The 25,205-nt window shown below is 34.9% G+C and overlaps 1 protein-coding gene across 1 annotated transcript; it reads right to left on the bottom strand.

Annotated features, from left to right (window-relative positions):
* Positions 1-1,698: 1,698 nt before the first annotated feature.
* Positions 1,699-24,282, bottom strand: LOC100372514 (peroxiredoxin-like). Its single transcript, XM_002733011.4, has 7 exons — positions 24,147-24,282; positions 18,522-18,635; positions 13,852-13,888; positions 4,003-4,119; positions 3,315-3,437; positions 2,489-2,619; positions 1,699-2,078 (listed from the first exon to the last, which is right to left on the bottom strand). Exons 2-7 carry the CDS (start codon positions 18,622-18,624, stop codon positions 1,993-1,995), a joined length of 597 nt encoding a protein of 198 aa, XP_002733057.1. The 5' UTR covers positions 18,625-18,635; positions 24,147-24,282; the 3' UTR covers positions 1,699-1,992.
* Positions 24,283-25,205: the final 923 nt, after the last annotated feature.

The following is a 25,205-nucleotide window of genomic DNA, read 5'->3' on the forward strand; positions in this document are numbered from 1 at the left end:
AGTCAGCATGCACCATGAAAAATGGTACTCCGGATCAGAACCAGCTTAAAGCTTGCTACATGTATATTTAACAGCAGTGAACAGTGGCGTCACTCATAAATCCAGACATGTATAACGAAGCTAAAATCCTGAAAAAAAAGATAAATCTTACTCCACATATTATTTGTTGAGCTTTGATGCAAACTTGCATGAGCAGCCCGAGATGTCAGCTTGAACAGCGCCCCCAATATGATTATTTTGTTTTTACCACAATTCTGCCTCGTGTCATGGCGTACTAAGCCACAAGAGACCAGTAACTAATGTTTACTGCATTCTGATTGGACCACCACGTTCTCATTCTTTGTTCTATTTCCAATTTTTTACGCGATGTCAGCACTTGCACTCATGGTCCTATATATAAAGCACGATTTTCCTTTTGATCTCAAAAGTTTCACAAATATAAAACTGTGTTGTTTCGGTATTGCTTTGCACAAAAATAGCCACCTCAAGTATGAAGCCTAAGCAGGCGGAATTTTTGAAGGGATATTGCAGACACGCTTTCGTAGAAGGAACTTGGAATGTTTTCAAATTATGTCACTCAGTCGCGTGAACCTAGGGCCGGAACAATACGGCGATTACTAGTTATCTCTCCTACTAGCAATTTGAAAGGGACACCGGGAACCCTCTTGAAAAATAAAATCCCCCCAAACACAATAGCATAAATTGTTTTTGACTGGAAAGATAGGAGCAGGTTATATATTTGTAGGATGGGGGGGGGGGGGGGGGGACAGATATTTCATTTGTATTGCATTATACAGCACATGTCAGAACTAATTTTATTTTGATAAACAATGAATTATTGCAAATAAAATTACATAAAACAAGTGATTGAAAACTATGGCAGTAAACTTGTTTCAGTATATTAAACAGGCTTCAACCATGAACTGAAAGTTGTTAACCTGAAAAGATTCACAAATGCAGTTTATAGCGGTGACAGTTTTCCAAATTACTACCAGTTTACATGTCAAGCAATAAAACCTGTAATGCAGCACTGGGAAAGACTTACAAATAAATTATTCAGCAAAAAGACCCATGTATGAACATACCAGATGAATATCAATCGACATCTCAGAAATATAATTGCTATTCAGAACTACTAGTTGATTCATTATACCTCTTTGTACACAAAATTAAAAGGAAAAAATGGTTATAAAATATCATGGAATTCATGCAATCAGTTTTAAAACTTGCATACAAATTAATCTAGTCATATAGTTTCACATGCAACATGTTTTTTCATTAGCTAACAGACTTGAATAGTTTTAGAAAATCAGAGAATGTCTAATTGAAGAAGTCATTTGATCAAAATAATTTCCAAACTAAGTTTCTGATTAGTAGAATTCATTAGTACCATGAGTTAACTTGTATCCAAATATCACATTGAAAATTTAGTATTGTGAATCAAGTGAGAAATAAATGAGATTTGTTAAGACTCAAATACTTATACTAGTGTTCTGAAGCGATTCCAAGCCTTGTGCAAAGAACCTGCTTTTATGATTGCACGTAACTGATTAGTTTGAAAAAGCGTGAACTGTTTTTTTTTAAATTTGTTCATTTTTTTCAATCTGTATGTAAACCTGAGCCTACCAAAATTACCATTTCAGTACTAAACAAGGAAAAGCTTTGTGATATGTCAAGTAATAACAAGGCACACATCTATGTGGTATTTGCAAGTGTTGCATTTTCACCTCTTGTGTGTTAAGTTAGTACAAAAATGGACATTTTGTCAGAGTATGAAATAGACCCAATCCAAACAGCCTACCAGCTAAAAAAAAATCAGTCTTCAAGCTACTCAAATCACAACTTTTACATTGCTTTTCAAAGTGACTAAGGACTAACAAAACTACAGAAGATGAACAAATATCTGCATACAATGACTTAAAATATTGAAATGAAATGCAGTGAAATACAGGAATGCATTTAAATAATAATTTGCAATAAGTGATGGTATTCCTATTTCTGTTTAGAGAAGTACTCCTTACTCTTCGCAACGTCTGGTTTGATGGTGTCATCACCTGGTTTCCAGCCAGCTGGGCAAACTGTAATAAACAAAATAACACTTCAATAGTGAGCTTGTATTTCCTAGCTGTACTAGGTGTTACCACTTATACCCAACACTATGATATTGACAAATCACTATAGTAATGACCGGCACTATATTTAATAGTGTGTCTATGGTTCTCATACCAATTACTCTTAATATCTCACAAGGTTCACGTTTAGTGAATAAGGCAATTTTTCTTTCAGAAAATACAGAAATTATTTTGTTATAGTACTTTTGCATGAACTCATAAGACATTTAATCAACTCTTACAACTGAAAGAATCATGGTTTATGTTGAACTACCAATACAGGGTACTTTTATATCGTCCAAGAATGTGAAAGAAAACAAGTTGGTCAGTCGCATAATAGATGGGATGAGATGGAATACTCCATGCTGAATACATACCTTCACCATGTTTGTCAGTAAATTGAAAAGCTTGTACCAATCTGAATGTCTCATCTACAGAACGTCCAACGGGCAAATCATTGATTGTTATTTGACGAAGGATTCCTTTACCATCAATAATGAATAGACCACTGTAATACAAGTAATCATTTCATTAGATATTGGGTCCTGTGTGAGATGTTGATTTCATAATGAGTCTGTTCGTACTGCGATAGATTTTCTTGCTGTTGACCTGTGAAGATGTCTTTTAAAGCGAGAGGGTCGTCACATACACACATGCGAGAACACGCACTAAAAATGCAAAGACTCATGGGTAGACGCTTGTTTGTAAACAATGTCACGATATGGCCATCTGGCGCATGCGCAGGTGACGACTCTTTCGCTTCAACATACATACATACATACATACAGACACCAAGATGCAACACTGTGCAGAACAGAAGCATTTACCCGTGTACAAATATAAATACAGTGAAATTACAAGAAAATTGAGAGGCTGAACTTGTTACATGGGCACCTTAACCTTGCTTCCTTTGCATTCAGTGACAGTTGTGCCAATTAAACTATACCAATTATATACCTTTCAAAACTTGCTGGAGAACTAGTGACTGTTCTCAATTAGATGAATAATGAGCTCTTGTGGGTCTTGATTTGCACTAATGATAAGTGAACAGAGTAATCAAAAGGAATGTCCTGCTCTACTACTTTCCACCAAGATCAAAGCTACACAAAGCAAGACTTTTGAAGATAACTTTGCTCGTTAAATAGTATACTACTGACAGCGATGTGTACATTGAATTATAGACATGTTGTAAAAATTTCTTACCGGAAAGCAATTCCTTGATCCTCAATATACACTCCATAATCTTTGGAGATGGTTCCAGTTGGGTCAGCTAGCAGTGGCATGTTCATGTCTCCAATACCACCCTTCTTGCGAGGCACATTGGTCCTATGAAATCCACATAAATACAAAAATGAAATCCAGTTTGCAAGTCCAATACATGCCTTCACACTCAGTGTCTGAGTAATTGTGGCAACTATTTTTTCAGTTGTCAACACCACATCCTTTTCAATATGGAACCCATGCTAAACATGCATACAATGTTTATTTACAATATTTGTGCTCTATTAGTATTACATGTGATCTGTCTATGGTTAAACTAGCATACTATGCATTTCAGTTTATGAGAAAACAAATATGGCAAATCACATATTAATGAGCTCTGCACAATGATTGTGGCATGCATGTTGAAATTAAAATCCTAGAAGAAACACTAATTACAAAGTTTTGGGTTGTCTTAAACAAGTTACAGAAATAGACAAGTGAAATAAGCTTGTTTTTGCTCACGTAAGTGCTCATATTGCATTTTCAAGAGTGAATATTACAGATCTGTACAAACGGCGCCCTCTTGAGTTTGATTAATACACTGATAAAGGTAATGTAAAATCTATACATTTTTTACATGACTGAATGGAGATTAGTCAATGGAGCTCAAAGGGACCCTCATACCTACCAGGCAAGATGAGAGAATTGTGAATCGGTTGAGCAAGCAATGAGTTCACATCCAATACCACGGAACTTCTCAACTGCATCACTAAATGCTATCAGTTCAGTAGGACATACAAACGTACTGAGTAGATACAAAAAAAGAATACATTAACTAAATGACAAATCTAGATATAGAGCAATTACTGTAAATGTCAGGGCTTTCTGGTGAAGACCATATGAATCAAATATTATTAGCAAATTCATATTTTAAGGCATAAATCATCATGAAGAACATGCATATACACTTCTAAACACTGCCTTATTTTTTGGTAATTTTTTTTTAAGTATGTAGTATACTAAGCTATAACAGTACCAAATGAACACAGATTGCTGTAAAATATTTATGGTACAATGTACACACATGAGAACAGCATAGACAGGAATCCTAGGGATTTTCATGCTGTTATAAATATATATGCCATATTGTTAACATCACGTATCATACAACACAAAGGCAATTTTTGACTCGTGCATTTAATCTCTCCAGGATGAAAACAATCTTAGCCAGTTATAGGGTTTCTATGACGATTTATTTATCTCTAGATCAAGCACGCTATCAATAATGTAAATTGTCAGGTACATTGCTACTAATAAACCAAGGTTTGGGATTATTAATGGAGGTCATCTCGATGTGCAGCCTTTAACGGTCACCTAGGGCATAAAATCAACAGTAATCAGAGTATAGAGACAACTGGTTCTTTGGGCTACCATTCTCTAAAATCAGTGGCCCAAATACAAAGAAAAAATTGAGCAAATGATATTCGTGTTGACATTTTTGCTGCTAGTACCAATTAAACTCTGAACTACCCAGTATGACAATCATAAATGAGCTACCAATTTTCCAATCTGGAAGCCCAGCCAAGCTTCTTCCTTCTCTTAAAACTGACCGTATTCTTGCTGTGAATAATTTTGCCAGGCATTGCACAACTACTTTCATACTGCAACAATTGCCATCACTGTCTTCATTGCATGGATTAAACAAATTTTCTATTCTCCATCATAAATCTTTTTTTTTTTTCAACACGGTTGCAATAAATACTAATACAGTGATTAAGGATTAAACCTATCAATCCCTCTTTGTACATGTAGTATACATTATATTTATTCAAACCTTAATTTGTACGTTTCCAGAGAGAGCAATCTATAATTAAGAACCTTTATACAGTGGACATCCTTTAATATATTTTCAAACATTTCAGTGCCATGCCACATTTCCTGACACTAATTATCACATAGACAGTACCATACAGTAATAAATTGATAAAAAAATGGAAATATTATACAGAATGAATGACATGGCAAGAAAAGATAAGCCTCAGGACTTAAAGCAATGAAAAACAGAGAGACAGGCATTGTATAATAAAGTTAGCAATTATAGAGGTCTGGAACATAGCACTTCAAAGATCTAGACAAAAGAATTTATAACAATTATAAAAACATGTGACAAACAAACTATCAATAATAAACAAGTTAATTATTAATTCATTCTCCAATTTTTGTTGCTTTTTTCATTGTTAGGGACGACGTCAAAAGATCGATGTCGGATAAAAAACTTATTTCCTTTAGTTTGGGGGTGGGGGGTTTTGACCTCAAAAAGTTCCCATCCTACAAAAATGATTTTATTTTTTAATGAAGTCAAAAAAATCTTGGAGTATTTGTAGTTCGTTTTTTCTATCCAATCATGGACAGAAATAACCGAAAAAGGAAAAAAACAGAAAAATGGTTTGGTTCGAGTGTAAATCTGTGCGTCAAATAAGGTGCATTTGTAAAATCTTTTTACACCCACCCTACAGCCAACTGCTATGCAATACTACTGTCCGATTATCAATTTGTATTTAATGGTGAATGTAGTCTGACGCCATGACCAATATTTATCAATTAAGTTTCAGTTTTTTATCCGACATCGATCTTTTGACGTCATCCCTTACAAAATATGAAATGGATGCAATAAAAGATTCTATACTATAATGGGCTTCCAAAATGCCAACCTGAAGGCTTTGACATTTATTACGTTTAATAACCACAAAATTTACTCCAAGACCTTTGAATGCCATATTAAATCACTGGATTACAAATCTAGCAAATAAAATGAATTAGTATTAAAACTTGGAAGAACATTAATTTGCTCAATTAGAAGCACATATCCAATAGAAGCACATAAAGCTAGAAAAGAACTCCCCTTGTGCTGAAGGCATTACAGGCATGAAGTACAAATATGAATACTGTATTTACTAGTTTCATTAAAAGTGAGTGATTAAATTGGGTGTTTATGCAAATTAGGTAATTATCAAGAACAAAATTTAACCTATGTACCAAGTTTTATTGAATTTGCTGAGTTGTTGAGATATTGATAGAAAAGTTAAATATTGGCTAATATGCAAATTAAGTCATTAATATACATGGATTTCAACCAAAAAGTATTTATGTACCAAGTTTCATTGAAATCTGTTTAATAGTACATGGGGGGAAAAATGCCTAAAAAATGGCTAATTAATATGCAAATCAGGTAATTAATATGCACAGATTTTCACTAAACTAAACAGTGATGAGCATTATTCCAGAGCATCTATGTACCAAGTTTCAATAAAATCTGATAATTGGTTCTTGAGATCAGTGGTACAGACACTTCAATTGTGTGCTTTGCACACAGGAGTCAAAAACTAAACTAAACATTGCATTGTCTGTATAGTACTTCAATAAAATATGATGTACTTTGGCCTAAAAAATCTGTTTGCACCACTTAAAGTAAATACACTTTGTTTTGTATCGTACTATTCTCATCTCAGTAAAAGAACATTATTAATCATTAACTTATATTTTCAGCTATTTTAAAGCCATTTTGGCCACAAGAACCTCACATATGCATTTCATAGACCCATGCCAGTTTTCACCCATCTTCATCAACAGGAAAAAAGAAAAGCAATATTTAGTGAGTAAAAAATATGATGGGGGAAATTCCGGTAATCATTCACCTTCTCATTAATAACAGAACAAAGCAAGCATGTGTCCACATGTTTGTCATAATTAATATTTTTAGCTTGCATATGTTTTTTTAATGTTCTATGAAAAATTAGACATCAAAAATATTAAACAAATTTGGTTATTTGAAATTGTGAGCCTTTAAAATTTGGAACTGCGGAGTCACTTATCACTAATAAACTTGCATTTTTCCCCCCGACAATTCTTTAAAAAGATTAAATCAAGTCCTGCATTCAAAGCAAAATGTCAATAAACAATTAGAGAAAAATACATAAAAAATGTACAAAATGGTGGGGTAAAATTTCAGCAATAGAATTACTAAATTTTCATGCTTGAAAGGTAATTTCTCAGCTGGCAATATTAAGCGGTTGTCAGAGTAACACAAAGTGCCACGTAACTATAGGTAGGCAGATTTATACAATTAAGAATAACAACGAAGATAAGAAATTATAAACCATACATGTCCATCCTACGGTATGTCTCATTTTATATCATGAACATACTGGTCTTGGATACACCATAAACTTCATCAATCAGTGAAAAAAAAAAATCATTAAACAAATTGCGCACCAAGAAAGCTAACATTATCCTTTATCACACATTATCACAGTATGTGGAATTTAAACAAAGCTGAATACTACACACTGTGGCAATTGTATTGTATCCTACAACTGATTTCATTCTATTAGTTTTTTATTATCCTTCAATTTTGAGGATGTGTTATTCCGGTATTATATTTAATAAAATATTAGTTTAAAATAAAAATCATGACGTCCACTGGAAAGTAAATTGCTCCCAGAATCATTTCTAGTTGTCTACGTGACCAGGCACATGCATACATTCATTGTGAAGTAAATTCTATATAATTCACAACAGTTCGAGTAATGATGAATGTCTGTGCTTGACAAAGTAGCCAGTCAATTGTTTTGAACTTTGCACTTCTCAATCTCATTTCAATTCCAAAAGTGACCAGATTTGTTTTCTCATAAATTCTAGCCCATCTTTATACAGACATAGAATAGAAATTAATAAAATATAGATGTGGCCAAATGTAATAATACTTTTATCTAATAAAAACAGAAATTCTTTTTCACATCCTTATTATAACAACTTTTATCATAGACCAAGAGCAAATTCAGTCAATCTGAAGAATATTATCATACCAAAGTTTTGCTTAGAAGACACCGATTCACCAACACCAACACCAACACCAACAATTACTAACTGCTAACTGAAGTGGAACTTCAGCATACATTATTAACCCGAGACTGAAGACAAGTACATTTCAATTCTGGTGTGAACATCAATAAGGCCAATGGAAATAGTAGGGACAAGGGAGGTACAACTTTATTCTGTCATATTGCTTTTTATTTTAACTGCTGTCAACAAAATGCTATTGTACTTGCAGTTAATCCAAATACGAGCATTTTCCAAATGAAATGTTCATAATATACCACCACTCAATATCTAAGCACCTACCACTCACCAACTCTCCCATCTAAAAGCCTATGCCAACCATCCATTTATGTACCGGTAACATAACACAAGAGTGGCATATTCTATAGTGAAAAATGCATTGGCAAGTATATACCGAATTCTGCCGTAAATTTGCCTGGGCGCTTTCACAGCTGGTGGGCGCTTACTTTGGGTTCAAAATTTCAAAAAATAATCATCAAATATTTTTTTGGGAATTCTATTTTCATTGAAAATCCAACTACGCAGACTTACAATGCCGGCAGTTGGGTCAGGACGAAATAAACTATTGCAGAAGCCACAGTCCCTCTGAGGGACTGTGCAGAAGCTTATCTAAAATTTGATGCATTTCTTGTCACCTGAAATTTCATAACAATGTCATTTTTCTCCAAAAAAATCACATTAACGAACCTGGTACGTCAAATACATTTTTTATTTATTTTATTGGTAACAAAAGTATATTCTAAACAAAGTTTCAAATAGAATGAACACAACTGCATTGCATAGTAGCAAATGATCACGGTTGTGCAATTGTTGATTATTACTCATAACGTACAACAAACATGCAGCCTGCTGGCTGAGATAGCTCTGCTGTTAGCAATGCACATTGCAATTAAAGAACAGAACTATGTATAGTATCGAAGCAATCAGACTTGCTGTTTTCAACAAGAATTCAAAAATATCACTTCACCAAAAATCATCAAAATTATATAATTGAAGATATCATCATGAAATGAACAAATCTGAGAGAGGTCCACATGTAGTACCTATATATGTAATATCAAAGCAATTGGACTTGAGGTTTTCAACAAGAAGTCGAAAATATCACTTTTTACCAAAAATGACAAAAATATTCACCAAAATTAGAGAATTGAAGATATCATCACGAAATGAACAACTCTGAGAGAGGTCCACATGTAGTACTTGTATATGTAATATCAAAGCAATCGGACTTGCGGTTTTTAACAAGAAGTCAAAAATATCGCTTTTTACCAAAAATGACAAAAATATTCACCAAAAATAGAGAATTTGAGATTTTGACATGAAATGAACAAATCTGAGAAAGAACCATCCAAGGTACTTGCATATCAAATTTGAAAACATTCTGACATGCGGTTTCGAAGAAGAAGTTGAAATTGTAGAGTTGACGCCGACGAATGACGGACAATCAGTAATATGAACAGCTCCGCTGTGTCGACTTTGTTGACATCAGAGCTAATAAAGTCGTTGAAAATTCAACTTAGTTTCATTGTAAGCAAATGATTTCGGTCGTATATAAACGCTCGATGATGTAGAGTATCTGCCATGTTCTTGTATGAGTTGACCTAATAGGTCGAATCGCTAATTAACCAATCAAAACGCTGGATGATGCTAACGTGTTCAAATCACCATAGCTCATTTAAATATGTTAATATTATTGAGCGCAAGCAACGTGCAAGAGATTTCCCCATGTTGTAATACGATCTTTTGGCTTGGATTTTGATGGGAAAACTGCATGATTTTTTTTCAAATAAAAAAAATAGTTGTTTTCAAAAGATAAACTGAGCATTAGAAGAATATTTTTATATTGTTTACAGTGATAACAACTAATGGCCGAAGCGAAGCTTACCCATTCACTCTAGTCACAATAAACATACTCTTGAATAAAAACTTAAATAGACTATTTTAGGCGTCAGGAATGTCCAAAAAATGATGCCAAAATATTTGTAAAATTTTTTAAAAACTGACGAAAAATCGCCCTTGGTCCCATTTTAGGAAAGAGTTCCTTTTGTACCCCCATCCCTAACCCTAACACTCACTCCCAGTTACCCAATTCATTTGTATATGCCCCCTCTAGATAACTATAGATGTCCTTAGGAGGGGCATGTACAATTAAATGGGGAGTGATGGAGGGTAGGGGTAGGGTTAGGGTTAGGGATGGGGGGTACAAAAGGAACTCTTTCCCCATTTTATTTTTTTTTTAAAACCCAAACTGCCGTTTAACGGCCCTGGGCATTTTAAAGCAGAATCCGGTACAAGTCTTACAAATTCATTTCTCGGGGGAGAATTAACTCAGAGTCAATAACTTTCACTTGTTCCATTATCTTTCAAACTCTTTCATTGTGCTATTAAAATAAAAGTCTTTCATATACACATGGATGCAAAGATTCATGTATTGAATTTTCATATCATTAAATATTTTAAACAAGCAGCCTGTCGGCTGAGATAGCTCCGCTGTTAGCAATGCACATGGCAATTAAAGAACAGAAGATATCATTAGAAAATGAACAAATCTGAGAGAGGTCCACATGTAGTACCTATATGTATAATATATCAAAGCAATTGGACTTGCGGTTTTCAACAAGAAGTCGAAAATATCACTTTTTACCAAAAATTACAAAAATATTCACCGAAATTAGAGAACTAAAGATATCATTACAAAATGAACAAATCTGAGAGAGGTCCACATGTAGTACCTATATATGTAATATCAAAGCAATTGGACTTGCAGTTTTCAACAAGAGGTCGAAAATATCACTTTTTACCAAAAATTACAAAAATATTCACCAAAATTAGAGAATTGAAGATATCATTACAAAATGAACAAATCTGAGAGAGGTCGACATGTAGTACCTATATATGTAAATATCAAAGCAATTGGACTTGCGGTTTTCAACAAGAAGTCGAAAATATCACTTTTTACCAAAAATGACAAAAATATTCACCAAAATTAGAGAATTAAAGATATCATTACAAAATGAACAAATCTGAGAGAGGTCCACATGTAGTACCTATATATGTAATATCAAAGCAATTGCACTTGCGGTTTTCAACAAGAAGTCGAAAATATCACTTTTTACTAAAAATGACAAAAATATTCACCAAAATTAGAGAATTGAAGATATCATCATGAAATGAACAAATCTGAGAGAGGTCTACCCAAGGTACATATACACCAAGTATCAAAGCATTCAGGCTTGTAGTTTTCAAGAAGAAGTCGAAAAAGTAAAACATTGACACGGACGACGACGACGGACGACGAACAATCACTCATATGATAAGCTCCGCTCGACAAAGTCGACAGCGGAGCTAAAAAATTGCTGTTATGTAACAATACTGAGATTGTGCTGATATCTTGAAGCAGCAGTAATCTCCACTTCGCTGTGCTTGATAAGTGGGTCCCATGTGACAAATACAATATGTGCAAAACATTGTTCACATGGCAAACACTATTGAGGAAAACAGGTTTGGCAGATAACACACAAATTTGGACATAATTCTATCACAACTTATTGAAACAGTGAGAAAATTGAAAGAAATTCCATTTCGGGCAAGAGATCTTAAAATTACTATTCAACAACTTTTCCCCAGATATCAGAGGTCCAAAGATACAAAAAAGTCAAGATAAGCACATTTTATTTTCAATTTTTTCTGCTAGCATCCATCTGAGAGTTAAGTGCTAACCATACAAGAAAAACAGCAGAGCAGCAAGGGAAATCAGATGGAGAATGAGAAGATCTGAACCAACATTGCCTGGAAGCCGAGATAAGTATATTAGCCTTCACTGAAATGCTATTTTACTTTGATTTAAATTCATGATTGGCAACAAAGAAACGAATTGTATTGCAATTTGTAACAGATTTCACTTAACACCATGAAACACCATCTGAGAGTTAAAGTGCTAACCATACAAGAAAAACAGCAGAGCAGCAAGGGAAATCAGATGGAGAATGAGAAGATCTGAACCAACATTGCCTGGAAGCCGAGATAAGTATATTAGCCTTCACTGAAATGCTATTTTACTTTGATTTAAATTCATGATTGGCAACAAAGAAACGAATTGTATTGCAATTTGTGACAGATTTCACTTAACACCATGAATAGGGGAATTTAAATATACTGAATAATTAATACACTTACTCAAATTACTGGCAAATACTGAATACAATACCTTCCTCAATTTATCAACTTGCGTTGTATTTCTAAAGACGCAAATTTATCATCAAGTTATGAAAATTGACAGAATGTATTTGCTAGATGATTGTAAATCATGTATACTTAATACATAAAATGCATTTATAACCAAAATAAGTCATATTTTAATGATTCATCATACAATAAATGAAATTTTTTCTTTATGTAGATTTATCAGAGATGCACTTCTAAAAAAGTAAATATTGTATTCTCACAAATTTTTGTAATATTTTCTTTTATCAAAAACACGATCTATTTTAGCTTTAGCTTTAGCATTACTTGCTTATGTCTGTGTATGTGTTAATGGAAGCAATCAATCATTTAGTCTATACAGTATCAATTCAATTCGCTGACAAATCTCAGCAGTGGATGTCTCTTGATTCCCTTCAATTCCACTCAAAATACAAGCAATTACTGGGAATTACTGGTAGTAACAATATTGCAAAACATTCATTATTGCAGACAGACTTGATACTAACCCTTCAAATTTCACTGTTTGAAATTTGGGAAATGTCATCGAGCTATAAAATGTTATTTTTCGTCCAATTCATGACAATGTCAATGTCACTGAGCCATGAAATGTTATTTTTTGCCCACTCATGACAATGTTGTCGCCCATAAAATGAAAGTTGCAGACAGTACAATGACAGCCATTGTAATATAAACTGGTTAGATTTCTGGTTTAATCTTATCTAACTGTTTGTGTCAAGTTAATTTGTGATTTGGATTCACACCAAAATCATTTACTCCATAATCTATTTTGTCATGCATCTTTTAATAATGCACCTATATATCACATGATGAAAACTCTTGATACATATGCAAATTAAAAATAACTATCTAACTATTAGAGTTGGCGGATTTTGTTTGTGCTTCGCAATCAACATAATCTGCAGGTATTTTATCAATTTAACATTTGACATAAACATCGAGTACTCGCTACACTACATATAAATACTCGTTGCTAGAATCAGTAAAAAAAACAAGTACAGATTCACATCACACAAATATACAAGTATGCATTAAAGCTGCACTCTGATCATACTGATCGTCACACAGCAGAGGTTGATACAATTCCATACTGTCTCAGTACACTTTGTGGTTTTTATGTGGTAACCTTGTTATATATCTTTCCTGTCTGCGGTAATCATTCAATAAGAGATAACAGCCCAAAATGACAGGGAAAAATTGTCTTGCATTGTGGGAATATACCCTCCAAGAGAGAACTACATTTTCATCACTACAAGGACCACACTGTGAGAATTTAATTTGAGAAAATCCAATATCAGTAACCTTAATTTGTGAATTATACAAGGAAAGGAAATTATTTTGAAGAAAACAACTTTATACAGATCATAAAATTCTATTGTTATTGATACAGACAGTATAATAATTGTGAAATACTTACAAATCTAATGGATAGAAGAAGAAAACAAGGTATTTGCCTGAAAATAAATGAATATTATGATTAGTCTACTATTGACTGCAAGAAGTGAGGGGTGTACGTCATTGCAATAAGTAATACATGTACAGAGGTTGCACAGCGGGCAAGGATAGGCTACCAACACAATGCCACAGTGGCTAGGATAGGGTACTAACACACAATGCCACAGTGGCTAGGATAGGCTACCAACACACAATGCCACAGTGGCTAGGATAGGCTACCAACACACAATGCCACAGTGGCTAGGATAGGCTACTAACACACAAATGTCACAGTGGCTAGGATAGACTACCAACACACAATGCCACAGTGGCTAGGATAGGCTATCAACACAAATACCACAGTGGCTAGGATAGGCTACCAACACACAAATGTCACAGTGGCTAGGATAGGCTACCAACACACAATGCCACAGTGGCTAGGATAGGCTATCAACACAAATGCCACAGTGGCTCGGATAGGCTACTAACACACAATGCCACAGTGGCTAGAATAGGCTACCAACACACAATGCCACAGTGGCTAGGATAGGCTACCAACACACAATGCCACAGTGTGCTAAGATAGGCTACCAACACACAATACCACAGTAACTAGGATAGGCTACCAACACACAATGCCACAGTAACTAGGATAGGCTACCAACACACAATGCCACAGTGGCTAGAATAGGCTACTAACACACAATACCACAGTGGCTAGGATAGGCTATCAACACACAATGCCACAGTGGTTAGGATAGGCTACCAACACACAATGCCACAGTGGCTAGGATAGGCTACCAACACACAATGCCACAGTAACTAGGATAGGCTACCAACGTGCAATGCCACAGTGGCTAGGATAGGCTACTAACACACAATACCACAGTGGCTAGGATAGGCTACCAACACACAATGCCACAGTGGCTAGGATAGGCTACTAACACACAATGCCACAGTGGCTAGGATAGGCTACCAACACACAATGCCACAGTGGCTAGGATAGGCTACCAACACACAATGCCACAGTGGCTAGGATAGGCTACCAACACACAATGCCACAGTGGCTAAGATAGGCTACCAAAACACACAATGCCACAGTGGCTAGGATAGGCTACCAACACACAATGCCACAGTGGCTAGGATAGGCTACCAACACACAATGCCACAGTGGCTAGGATAGGCTACTAACACACAATGCCACAGTGGCTAGGATAGGCTACCAACACACAATGCCACAGTGGCTAGGATAGGCTACCAACACACAATGCCACAGTGGCTAGGATAGGCTACCAACACACAATGCCACAGTGGCTAAGATAGGCTACCAACACACAATGCCACAGTGGCTAGGATAGGCTATCAACACAAATGCCACAGTGGCTCGGATAGGCTACTAACACACAATGCCACAGTGGCTAGAATAGGCTACCAACACACAATGCCACAGTGGCTAGGATAGGCTACCAACACACAATGCCACAGTGGCTAGGATAGGCTATCAACACAAATGCCACAGTGGCTAGGATAGGCTACCAACACACAAATGTCACAGTGGCTAGGATAGGCTACCAACACACAATGCCACAGTGGCTAGGATAGGCTATCAACACAAATGCCACAGTGGCTCGGATAGGCTACTAACACACAATGCCACAGTGGCTAGAATAGGCTACCAACACACAATGCCACAGTGGCTAGGATAGGCTACCAACACACAATGCCACAGTGTGCTAAGATAGGCTACCAACACACAATACCACAGTAACTAGGATAGGCTACCAACACACAATGCCACAGTAACTAGGATAGGCTACCAACACACAATGCCACAGTGGCTAGGATAGGCTACCAACACAGTGCCACAGTGGCTAGGATAGGCTACCAACACACAATGAATGCCACAGTGGCTAGGATAGGCTACCAACACACAAATGTCACAGTGGCTAGGATAGGCTACCAACACACAATGCTACAGTGGCTAGGATAGGCTACCAACACACAATGCCACAGTGGCTAGGACAGGCTACCAACACACAATGCCACAGTGGCTAGGATAGGCTACCAACACACAATGCCACAGTGTGCTAAGATAGGCTACCAACACACAATGCCACAGTGGCTAGGATAGGCTACCAACACACAGTGCCACAGTGGCTAGGATAGGCTACCAACACAGTGCCACAGTGGCTAGGATAGGCTACTAACACACAATACCACAGTGGCTAGGATAGGCTACTAACACACAATACCACAGTGGCTAGGATAGGCTACTAACACACAATGCCACAGTGGCTAGGATAGGCTTCCAACATATTCATTTGCCATTTCCTTCATGATCACATTTCGTCTATGGTCATCTCTACCTTGAAATACAGTGCTTCAGAATACAATATTTTAACGCATGTAAAAGGGACGCACAAGTTGTGATTGTTGTCATTTAATATCGCATGAACTTTGGTAAATGACACAGGTGTGTCTGGTCAAAATAAGTCTTATTTCATAGTTCAGCATACAATGATTGCTATTTCTAATGCAGCAAATAAGGTGCATCCATATACAGTGCAGCTCAAAACTGGTTTACTAAAATACTTGCATGGCGTTGACGCAATGTTAAAAGTCTAATGCGTATGCATTTATCGATTGAGCGGTTGCGCGACCTGAGGTCAACAAAGGTAGAACCGATTTTGAATATTCTAAACATGCTTGGTCGCAGTAAAACGCTTGTCCATGTTTCCAACTCGCAGTGTAAAGATCACCTCAAATCATCTTTCAACTAACTCGTATTAGCCTCTGAAAATTTGCTGTTCTGCCTAAGCAAGAAAAAAAAACATCCAAATTGTCTTTGGGTATAGCGCAATACTTTCATATTTTAGGAGGTATTTTTGCGAGTTAAAAAACAATCATGCTTTTGAAATGTGGATTTAAATCTACTAAAAAAAGTACATTATGATTGCCGGATTTGCTAAGTATAATGGCACGATATCCGGTTTTACATGAATGGATTGTGACCCTTCCATTTCAGTCAATACTAACTGAAATAATTTGCTAAAAATAAATTACAATGTTCCATTCTCATTGTAAAGTTGGATTAATGAGTGTGCATGCCTTGAACAGAAATGTCCAGAGGAAGGTAGACGTGTGACATTTCGTTTTACTTGTAATAGACTGAGACCATCGCAGCCATCCAATTGCGAATTGTGAATTAATGAAGTTGTTTTGACAATTTGTATCAATTTAACAGACTTAAAAATTATTACCTGTGTTCAAAAACAGAACTGTAAACAAACAAAATGGCCAGCAACCAAAGGTTCCTAATACTGTAGAATACTTTATTTTCGCTTGGAATTTATTTTCGCTATTTTCGCTGAAGGGATGATTCCGTGAAAATAAAATCCAGCGAATATACTTTTTTTCCTATATTTCACATTAATCTCATCAAAAATCAGTGAAAATAAATTCCAAGCAAAACGCCCAAAAAGCCTTTTCAGCGAAAATTAATTCCAGCGAAAATAAAGTATTCCACAGTATGTTGTGGCAAATCAATTTTTTTGCACGACAAGAAAATAACGTGAAAATAAGATAAACCAGGCTAGTGTTGCTTCATTATTTACAGCAACAAATCTGCAAACAATTGACTGATCAATCGATCGAATCTGAAATTTTTCAGAGAAATATAAACTGTTTTCCAACTACACTTTTCCCAATGCCCAATAAATCAACAATCTACTTCTTAACTCGTAACTTCATTTTGAAACCTACTATTGTATCAGATCAACGTTGTGAAATAGTCTTTTGCAATAATCTAACCACACATTGAAATTGTCCACATTTCACTATTCTGTCCAATAAAAAACTGTATTTGCATTATTATTTACAAGCAGTCTTGGATATTTATACCAGAAGCATTCTATCTCAAACATTCGCATAGACCTGAATACTTGTAAATGACAGACTGATATTTTGTGTACCAGTTTCTCTTGGTCTACAATCAATGCAAATATTTAATTCTAATAAAATTGATACAAAAAATATACACAAAGCACAATATTACTAAATTTTGCATTCCCATTAAGTCAGCAGACTCAATGCAGTGTCAGTCGTTATCCAGATAAGTTTATCGCAACCAGAGATGATACCACCAGCAGAAGGTTACTAAAATTATTACTGTGATCGCAAGCACAATTTGCAAAATTTTTTTATTTGAACCATGTAATTTTTTTATTTTCAAAATGAAACTTGTTATAGGACCATCCAGGTGTCTGTTTTGAAATATTTTTGTTGCATGTGTTGTTCATTGTTGTCATTTGCATGCAAACAATGCTATCAAAGTTAATGAGCTGTTTGCCTTAACGCAGCGTTAGAGTGAGCAAGTTTTGAGCTGTACTGTACCAAACACAACTTAATATTTTACACAACGCATGTTTCCTCATATGATAACACAAAAGTCATTTTGGCTTAGTATTACATGGATTAAAAACATAAAAAAACAATCCCACTTATAATGAATTTTGGCGATTCAGACACAGTAGGATTACGAGACATGTACTTTCAATAGTTCAATATCAGGCGTCTCTAAGTCTGATACTTTGTTCCCCAACCATATCAGCATGCAATACCATAGATAGAGAATGGCTGCATATAGATGCTTACCTCTATAATCTGACAATTTGATATCTTTGAAATCTCCGTTGACGACTGCCGCTCCCTTGAATGCTGGAGCCTCTTTACCAATCTGACACTTTCCGGCTGACATGATTGCAATAACTGAATGTAAAGAAATATAATGTGATATTAACAATTATAAAAGTGAACGTAGTATACGGTATATAATGATTTGTTATTGCTTACTGTAAAAAGGTGAATTTCACTGGTTTAAAATTTAGTGGACTTGTGAAGTTGTGACAGAAATAATACATTCTGTGTTTAAATTCACTTACTATTAATGCTATCAGCAGAATAAGTTAACATAAAATCTAGCATTTCATTAAGTAATATACAGAATTGTAAAACTCGCTTAGACTAACTTCCTAAATGTGACTTGCCCCAATTACTGAACACCAATTTAGCACTGAAGCACAAAATTAAAAACAATAAAACAAACTGTGTAAAACACTCAATACAGTATACCTTAGAAAAGTTTACAGAATCAATCCCAGCGTTTTTAGCTCTGGTTTCACTTTAAAACAATTAGAAATTTGTATTAAAAGACTAGAAACAACTCACCACTGGCTGCCACTGTAACAAATCTCTCTTAGAGGAGGACTCACTATTTATAGATATACAAGGGCATTGTGGGAGATTTAATAATTAACATAAATGAAGGTTGCCATGGTTTTTAATGTGACATGCATCAGGAAAATTGATTTGTCATTTATACATGTAGTAAGCAGGACAGCAGGAGTGTCAACTAGATTTTTACAATGCTTAGAAACTAGTGATAACTGCACACATCACTCAAACCGTCTTTTTCAAACAGTAATTCCATTCAGTTCATTGAATCCCATCATATCAAGTTATTAATTCTAGGCATTGTAGGTAAAATATTTTTTCATTATAGTCTTGGAACAAGTCATAGCACAATTTCAGTAATGAGAATAACTATCAGTGACTTTGATTGAAATTAACAGTAGCCCAAGGCATACAAAACCACTAAATCTTGTCCTTGGCCTACTATTTTTCCAAGTTAGTTGCCCTTCCAATGGCTGATCTATTTCAGTCAATAATTTAGTATACAAAGATTTGCAGCTTCTATTTTCTAATTATGACCACAAAAATGAAACCCAAATGTACCGTAACATCAGTCAATACAAGGCAAATCATGCATATAGAACGGTATTACATGCAAATTCAGTACTGGTAAAATGATAAACTTGGTTGTTTTGCTATACACACACTACAGTACTACTAGTTTTATTTATTTCCAAAAAAAGTTTCGACTTTATTTATGATGGAACACATTCCAGGAATAATGTATACTGTTTTAATTTTGTACAAGAAATTCATAATTTCAAAACAAATCGGTGTAAATTATGAAATATTACACAGAGGTTCTAAAGACAATCAATAAACTTCATGAAATGTTGTTTTAAGAATATATGAAATTGCAAACATTTGGCAACAAAAATACAATAGGTAAACAATTTGACAAATTCAACCCACTGAACAAGGAAATTTTTCCCTTCCAAATTTAAAAGAAACATTTTTCACATTTTCATTCATGTATATTTCTATAATTTTGGGGCAAATGGACATAATTTGATTATGATTACATGTGATGTTCAACAGTTTCAGAAAAAGATGTTTAAGGTGACATTCAAAGATTAATGATGGTTCAATCCAACTACAATTGATTCGGCCAGCTTGAGGATAAATCAAAATTGAAACATATATGCCTTATTTTGCAGCATGCAGAAAATTAGGCAATTAATATTATTTTACTTGTCTAGACATTTTTAAATCAGTATAACAGAGTTTGACAGAGGTAGCATAATCCGATAATTACAGTGTCAGTGATCATCTATAGCAAGCAACATGCATGCCCTAGTGGCAACAGCCTGGGATACCCTGCAACTATAGATCACCATGGTTACGGAAAGCTGAATAATAATTAATCCCACTGAAGGGTATTAAAATCTTGTGCATCCAAGTTTTATAGATAAGATTAATGTTTTACATCTAGGGACTACAGCTAATGAAAACTTAATAGGGGTTGCATGCTGGGAATAGGGGGCTCCTGAGATCGACTACCTCTGTTTAAATCACGGACCCCAACAAAATGTTTGTGGTCTCACTTTTCTTTTCTTTTGCAAACTTAGCTATTAGTGCTAGTGAGTCAACGTGCTTGACTCGCATAAATGCATAAGAAATTTGTGCATTAATATCATTTTTTACTGTCATTTCCTTCCTTATATTTCAGCAATATATAGAGATTTGTTTTTAAGTGGCACAGATGTCACAACTGTTTAATATGGTATACAAAGGCAAGATGTGTAAAATATAATTTGTCTACACAAAAATTCATGCGTGTGCTACACGAAAGTAACAAGCATCAGCGGGGTGTTTTCATCCCCAGGTAATCTGAAATAGCTGACTGGGATTTGAATTACTACATTGCAATAAATCTCAACTATCAGCAGGTTGTTGGGACACTTAACAAAACTGCACAGAATATAGCAACATGAACCATGACCATTATGATTAAAATCTACATAGGTGAACATTATCCCTGTTTGCCAAGCCACTAAAATACACTGGTAATTGGCTAAGAATAACAATATAGTTATATTAGTCGCCATAGCAACTATTTTACCCTTCACAAAATAGAGAAATGTACTAATGACACGAGTTAGAATGAGGGATTGCTAAAGGTCTTTACACACTTCTGGAACCTTTTTGACTTGAATTATTAGATGACGTCAGTAGTTGTGATGATGTTATGAGGTTATGGCGTGATGGACTTTTTTATCAAGTATAAAGTCAAACCATTTCTACAGCATTATATACATTCCATTAGTTTACATTTTATGAAAATATTGCCTTTTATTCAAATAAAAAAGGAAATATTGTGTACTTACATGTACCAGTACATCATTATTCAGATCATTACTTTCAGATCTTAATTTTCAGTACTGGTATAAAAAATAAATTTACCATTGCTAAGAGCTAATATGGTGTTTAAATATAAATGTCAGATGATATACAACAAGACTGGTTTTAGTTTTACAGAATGCCTTGGCAACTTAGCAATAAGGGTTAATGCCCTGAACTACACAAGATGATTATTGGTGTAAATAGAACATGATTTGTAATTATAGAGTTCACCACATTAGGTTAGTAGGACAAGCACTGACCAGTGATGCAACTCTCATAAATCAATGTGTTGGCTGCAATCAGTGTAATATTACTGTACCATTTATTGCAAGCATAGAGACTTTATTATTTGAACTGAGAGGTGTTGGTGCAACATTTGTCATAATTTTTCTATAATTTCTTTGTTAATTTTGGAGCAAATAAAAATATATAGAAGTATCAAAACTTTTTATATATATAAAAAAAATGTGCATCAGTAGTTGACAATGTTAACTTAAAGAATGCTTTTGGGAGAATAAAAGAATAAAATACAAAAACAACCTCCCAACCACTATCAAAAGCATTTTTTGGTTTTAATTGCTTATAGTTGATGTTATTTAAAAGATTAATGCAACATAGTACTGTGGAATACTTTATTTTCACTTGGAATTAATTTTCGCTGAAGGAATGATTCAGTGAAAATAAAATCTATTGATTATACTTTTTTTCCTATATTTTACATTCAACTCGTCAATAATCAGTGAAAATAAATTCCATACAAAACACTCAAAAAGTCTATTCAGTGAAAATTTATTCCAGCCAAAATAAAATATTTAACAGTAATCAATGCTTTGTCACGATTTTCAGAACTACATGTATAACAAATGTAATGACATTACAAAGAATGGGAATACAGATTTCGAAATACCCTGGTGCACACTGCACTAAGCACATAGATTATTAGCTAGTGCAAGTAAACTCAAAATATAATGTGCACGCTGTGCATGTAGAAACAACATTTTCTCATTATATTCACTAAGCCTAAATTAAGTTCAACCAACATTGTGAACAATTTTTTCGTGATTGCATCAATCGAGAACCCGTAAATTTTATTTAAACTTTAAAAGTAGTGCATTTCACATGTTAGTGCAGGTAAATTTCAAATTCAACATGCACACTATGCATGCATGGAAAAAATTCTATTTCAATCCCTGGAATACATAGGAAGAATATGCACAGTCCTTCTCCTGGTTAGACCAAGTATAGCCTATGACTTTTAAAATAGATATGGGAGGTAGAAATGGCTCCACTGAACACAATGGTAAATAACGCATTGCAAGAATGATAATTGGGTCTTCTGGGTCTTGATTTGGGTAAATGGTAGGTGAGTAATCACGAGCCTTAAAAATAAGGAATTCTGATAGTGATGGTTCTCAACAGATTATACCTATTATTGGGTATGCTAAAAATTAATCTGGGTATAAAATATACCGGAAGTATTCATTCACAAGAACATAGAGTTAAAGTGTTCATATTCGCCTCTTACTCATCCCATATGCAAATTTGACAAACTACAAGATTAACAAGTATTCAGGAACAAGCTTTGGCAAGGAGATGAAGTACCGGTACTTGAAATAGTTTGCCTAAAAGCTCAGCTACTCAACTGGTTTTCTTAATTGTACGACTTTATAACGTGCTTTCAATCATCAGCAACCCCTTGGCCAAGTGTGACAGCTGGCTTAGACATGTAAAACATTGTGTGCTGATTATTTTTTTCTGGCAGCTGGAAAAATTATTTGTAAAATATCAGCCAATTCGTGAATAAAATACTGTTTATGTTATTACTAGCTGGTGGAGCTGATGTGATCTGCAAGTGTTAAACACAAAAATAGACATTTAAAAAATAAATGAAAATATGCAAAATCGCTTGGACCTTAATGTTTCTTGCGTTTTATGTTACATTTTTCAAGAAAAGAATTCGGGTATCCCTTTTAATTTTTTCACAGCACCCAGTAGAATCTACAAATAAAGGATTTATTTACTTAGCAGTCACATGACCACAGGAAGGTCATATTTTAAAGTAGCACCAATTTTGTATTTGTGTGAATTAGAGACTTTCATAAAATAGGTAATTTGGTTTAAAACAATGTTTCTATGGAAATAATTGGTATGAAATTGTACTTCCTGAAAAGGTCTACTACATCATTAAAATGTTATCTGTATGTAACGACACATGTATTATTACATGCAACGTGTTTAATTCGGGACAGGGTAGATGAGTTCACACCACGATATATTACCCCCGCCAATATAATACACAAACACAAGTTGAGTATGTACACGTGCGAACACTGAACAAGGTCGAATTGAACTTGAAAATGGGTGACAAGTAAGCCGAGACTAATGAAACATTATACCCGCGACAAACCATTGCCGAAACCAGTTATAGGACCAGTTAGTTCTAAAAATACAACTGTATATATATATCTGCAGGTTTGGTCAGATCACATGGACACTGACAGGAAATCAAAGTGGCCAACGTGATACTACTATTAAGTCATCGACACAATCGCTTCGTTCACATCAACTATATAAATAAATAGCTGATAACCTGTACAGGCTATCGCATTGTATGCTTGGACAACACATACTACTCGAACAATTCGATTTACCTTAGTTTTCTGTTCCCTAAGACAGCTGACTTACCTTTCACTAGCGTCGTCCGCTGCAAGCGAGATTTCTAGATCTTTGTAAATGAAATCACGCGGTAATCTCGCGGTGCTTAATTTGCATACGAGAGCTGGGAACCAAATATTAATGATCGGTCTCGGATGGAATCCCTGTCGTATCTCCTGTCAACTTCAGTCTACAATCATATTCGCGTGCTTAAATCATTACGGGAGTATGTTATGTAAGATATACTCTGTAGATACTTTCGTGGGTTTGTGTAAAGAACATAAAACAGACGCAACGTATCACATGGACGCTGAGGGCTCTCTCCTTTGTAATTTACTAGTATGTCCATACACATTCCTTCTATGACCATATTAGTGTTTTGGCGAACGGTTGCAAACGCAGATTTCAAAAAAAAATGTATGTAATCACACCCCTCCCAAAAATACACTTATTGTCCAGCTCAAACACCTAAAACATGGACGAAAAAAATGTCTAATCGATAGTTGCTCAAATGCACATGTCACCGGTGCTTATTGGGCTAATATGGGCTTTGGATATATGGGTACACAAGTAACTCCCGAAATTCTCGCGGGGAATGCATGGTTCAAACAAATTAAAATGATAGCTAATTAAAATAATATGCTATTTTTTGACATTAAGGTTGGATAAAAATTCTTTCTTTTTCGTTTTCATAAATTTGAAATTAATTATATGTAAACAAAACGTTCAATCCAAAATAGGGATAGAGGAACTGTGGTTTAACCGACCAGTGGAAGACAGCCTGAGATGGGTCTTGTTCCGCAACGATACATTCAATGTTCATTTAACCAACAATTATTATACAGTAGAGTTATTGGCGGACTACCATGCATATCAATGATTTCATTTGCATATTTTTCAGCTGATCTACCAATTTTTTAAGAATCCTTCAACATATTTCAATGAAACTTGGTACACATAATGCATATACATGGTTAGGTTACGATATAAATTTGCGGTTATTAATTACCTAATTTGTATAATAATTAGTCAATAATTAGTTATACCTGTAATACGTCAGATTTCAATGAAACACGATACACGGATCAG

The sequence above is a fragment of the Saccoglossus kowalevskii genome, chromosome 9, assembly GCF_978046115.1.
Source record: "Saccoglossus kowalevskii chromosome 9, keSacKowa6.1, whole genome shotgun sequence".
Classification (NCBI taxonomy): domain Eukaryota; kingdom Metazoa; phylum Hemichordata; class Enteropneusta; family Harrimaniidae; genus Saccoglossus; species Saccoglossus kowalevskii.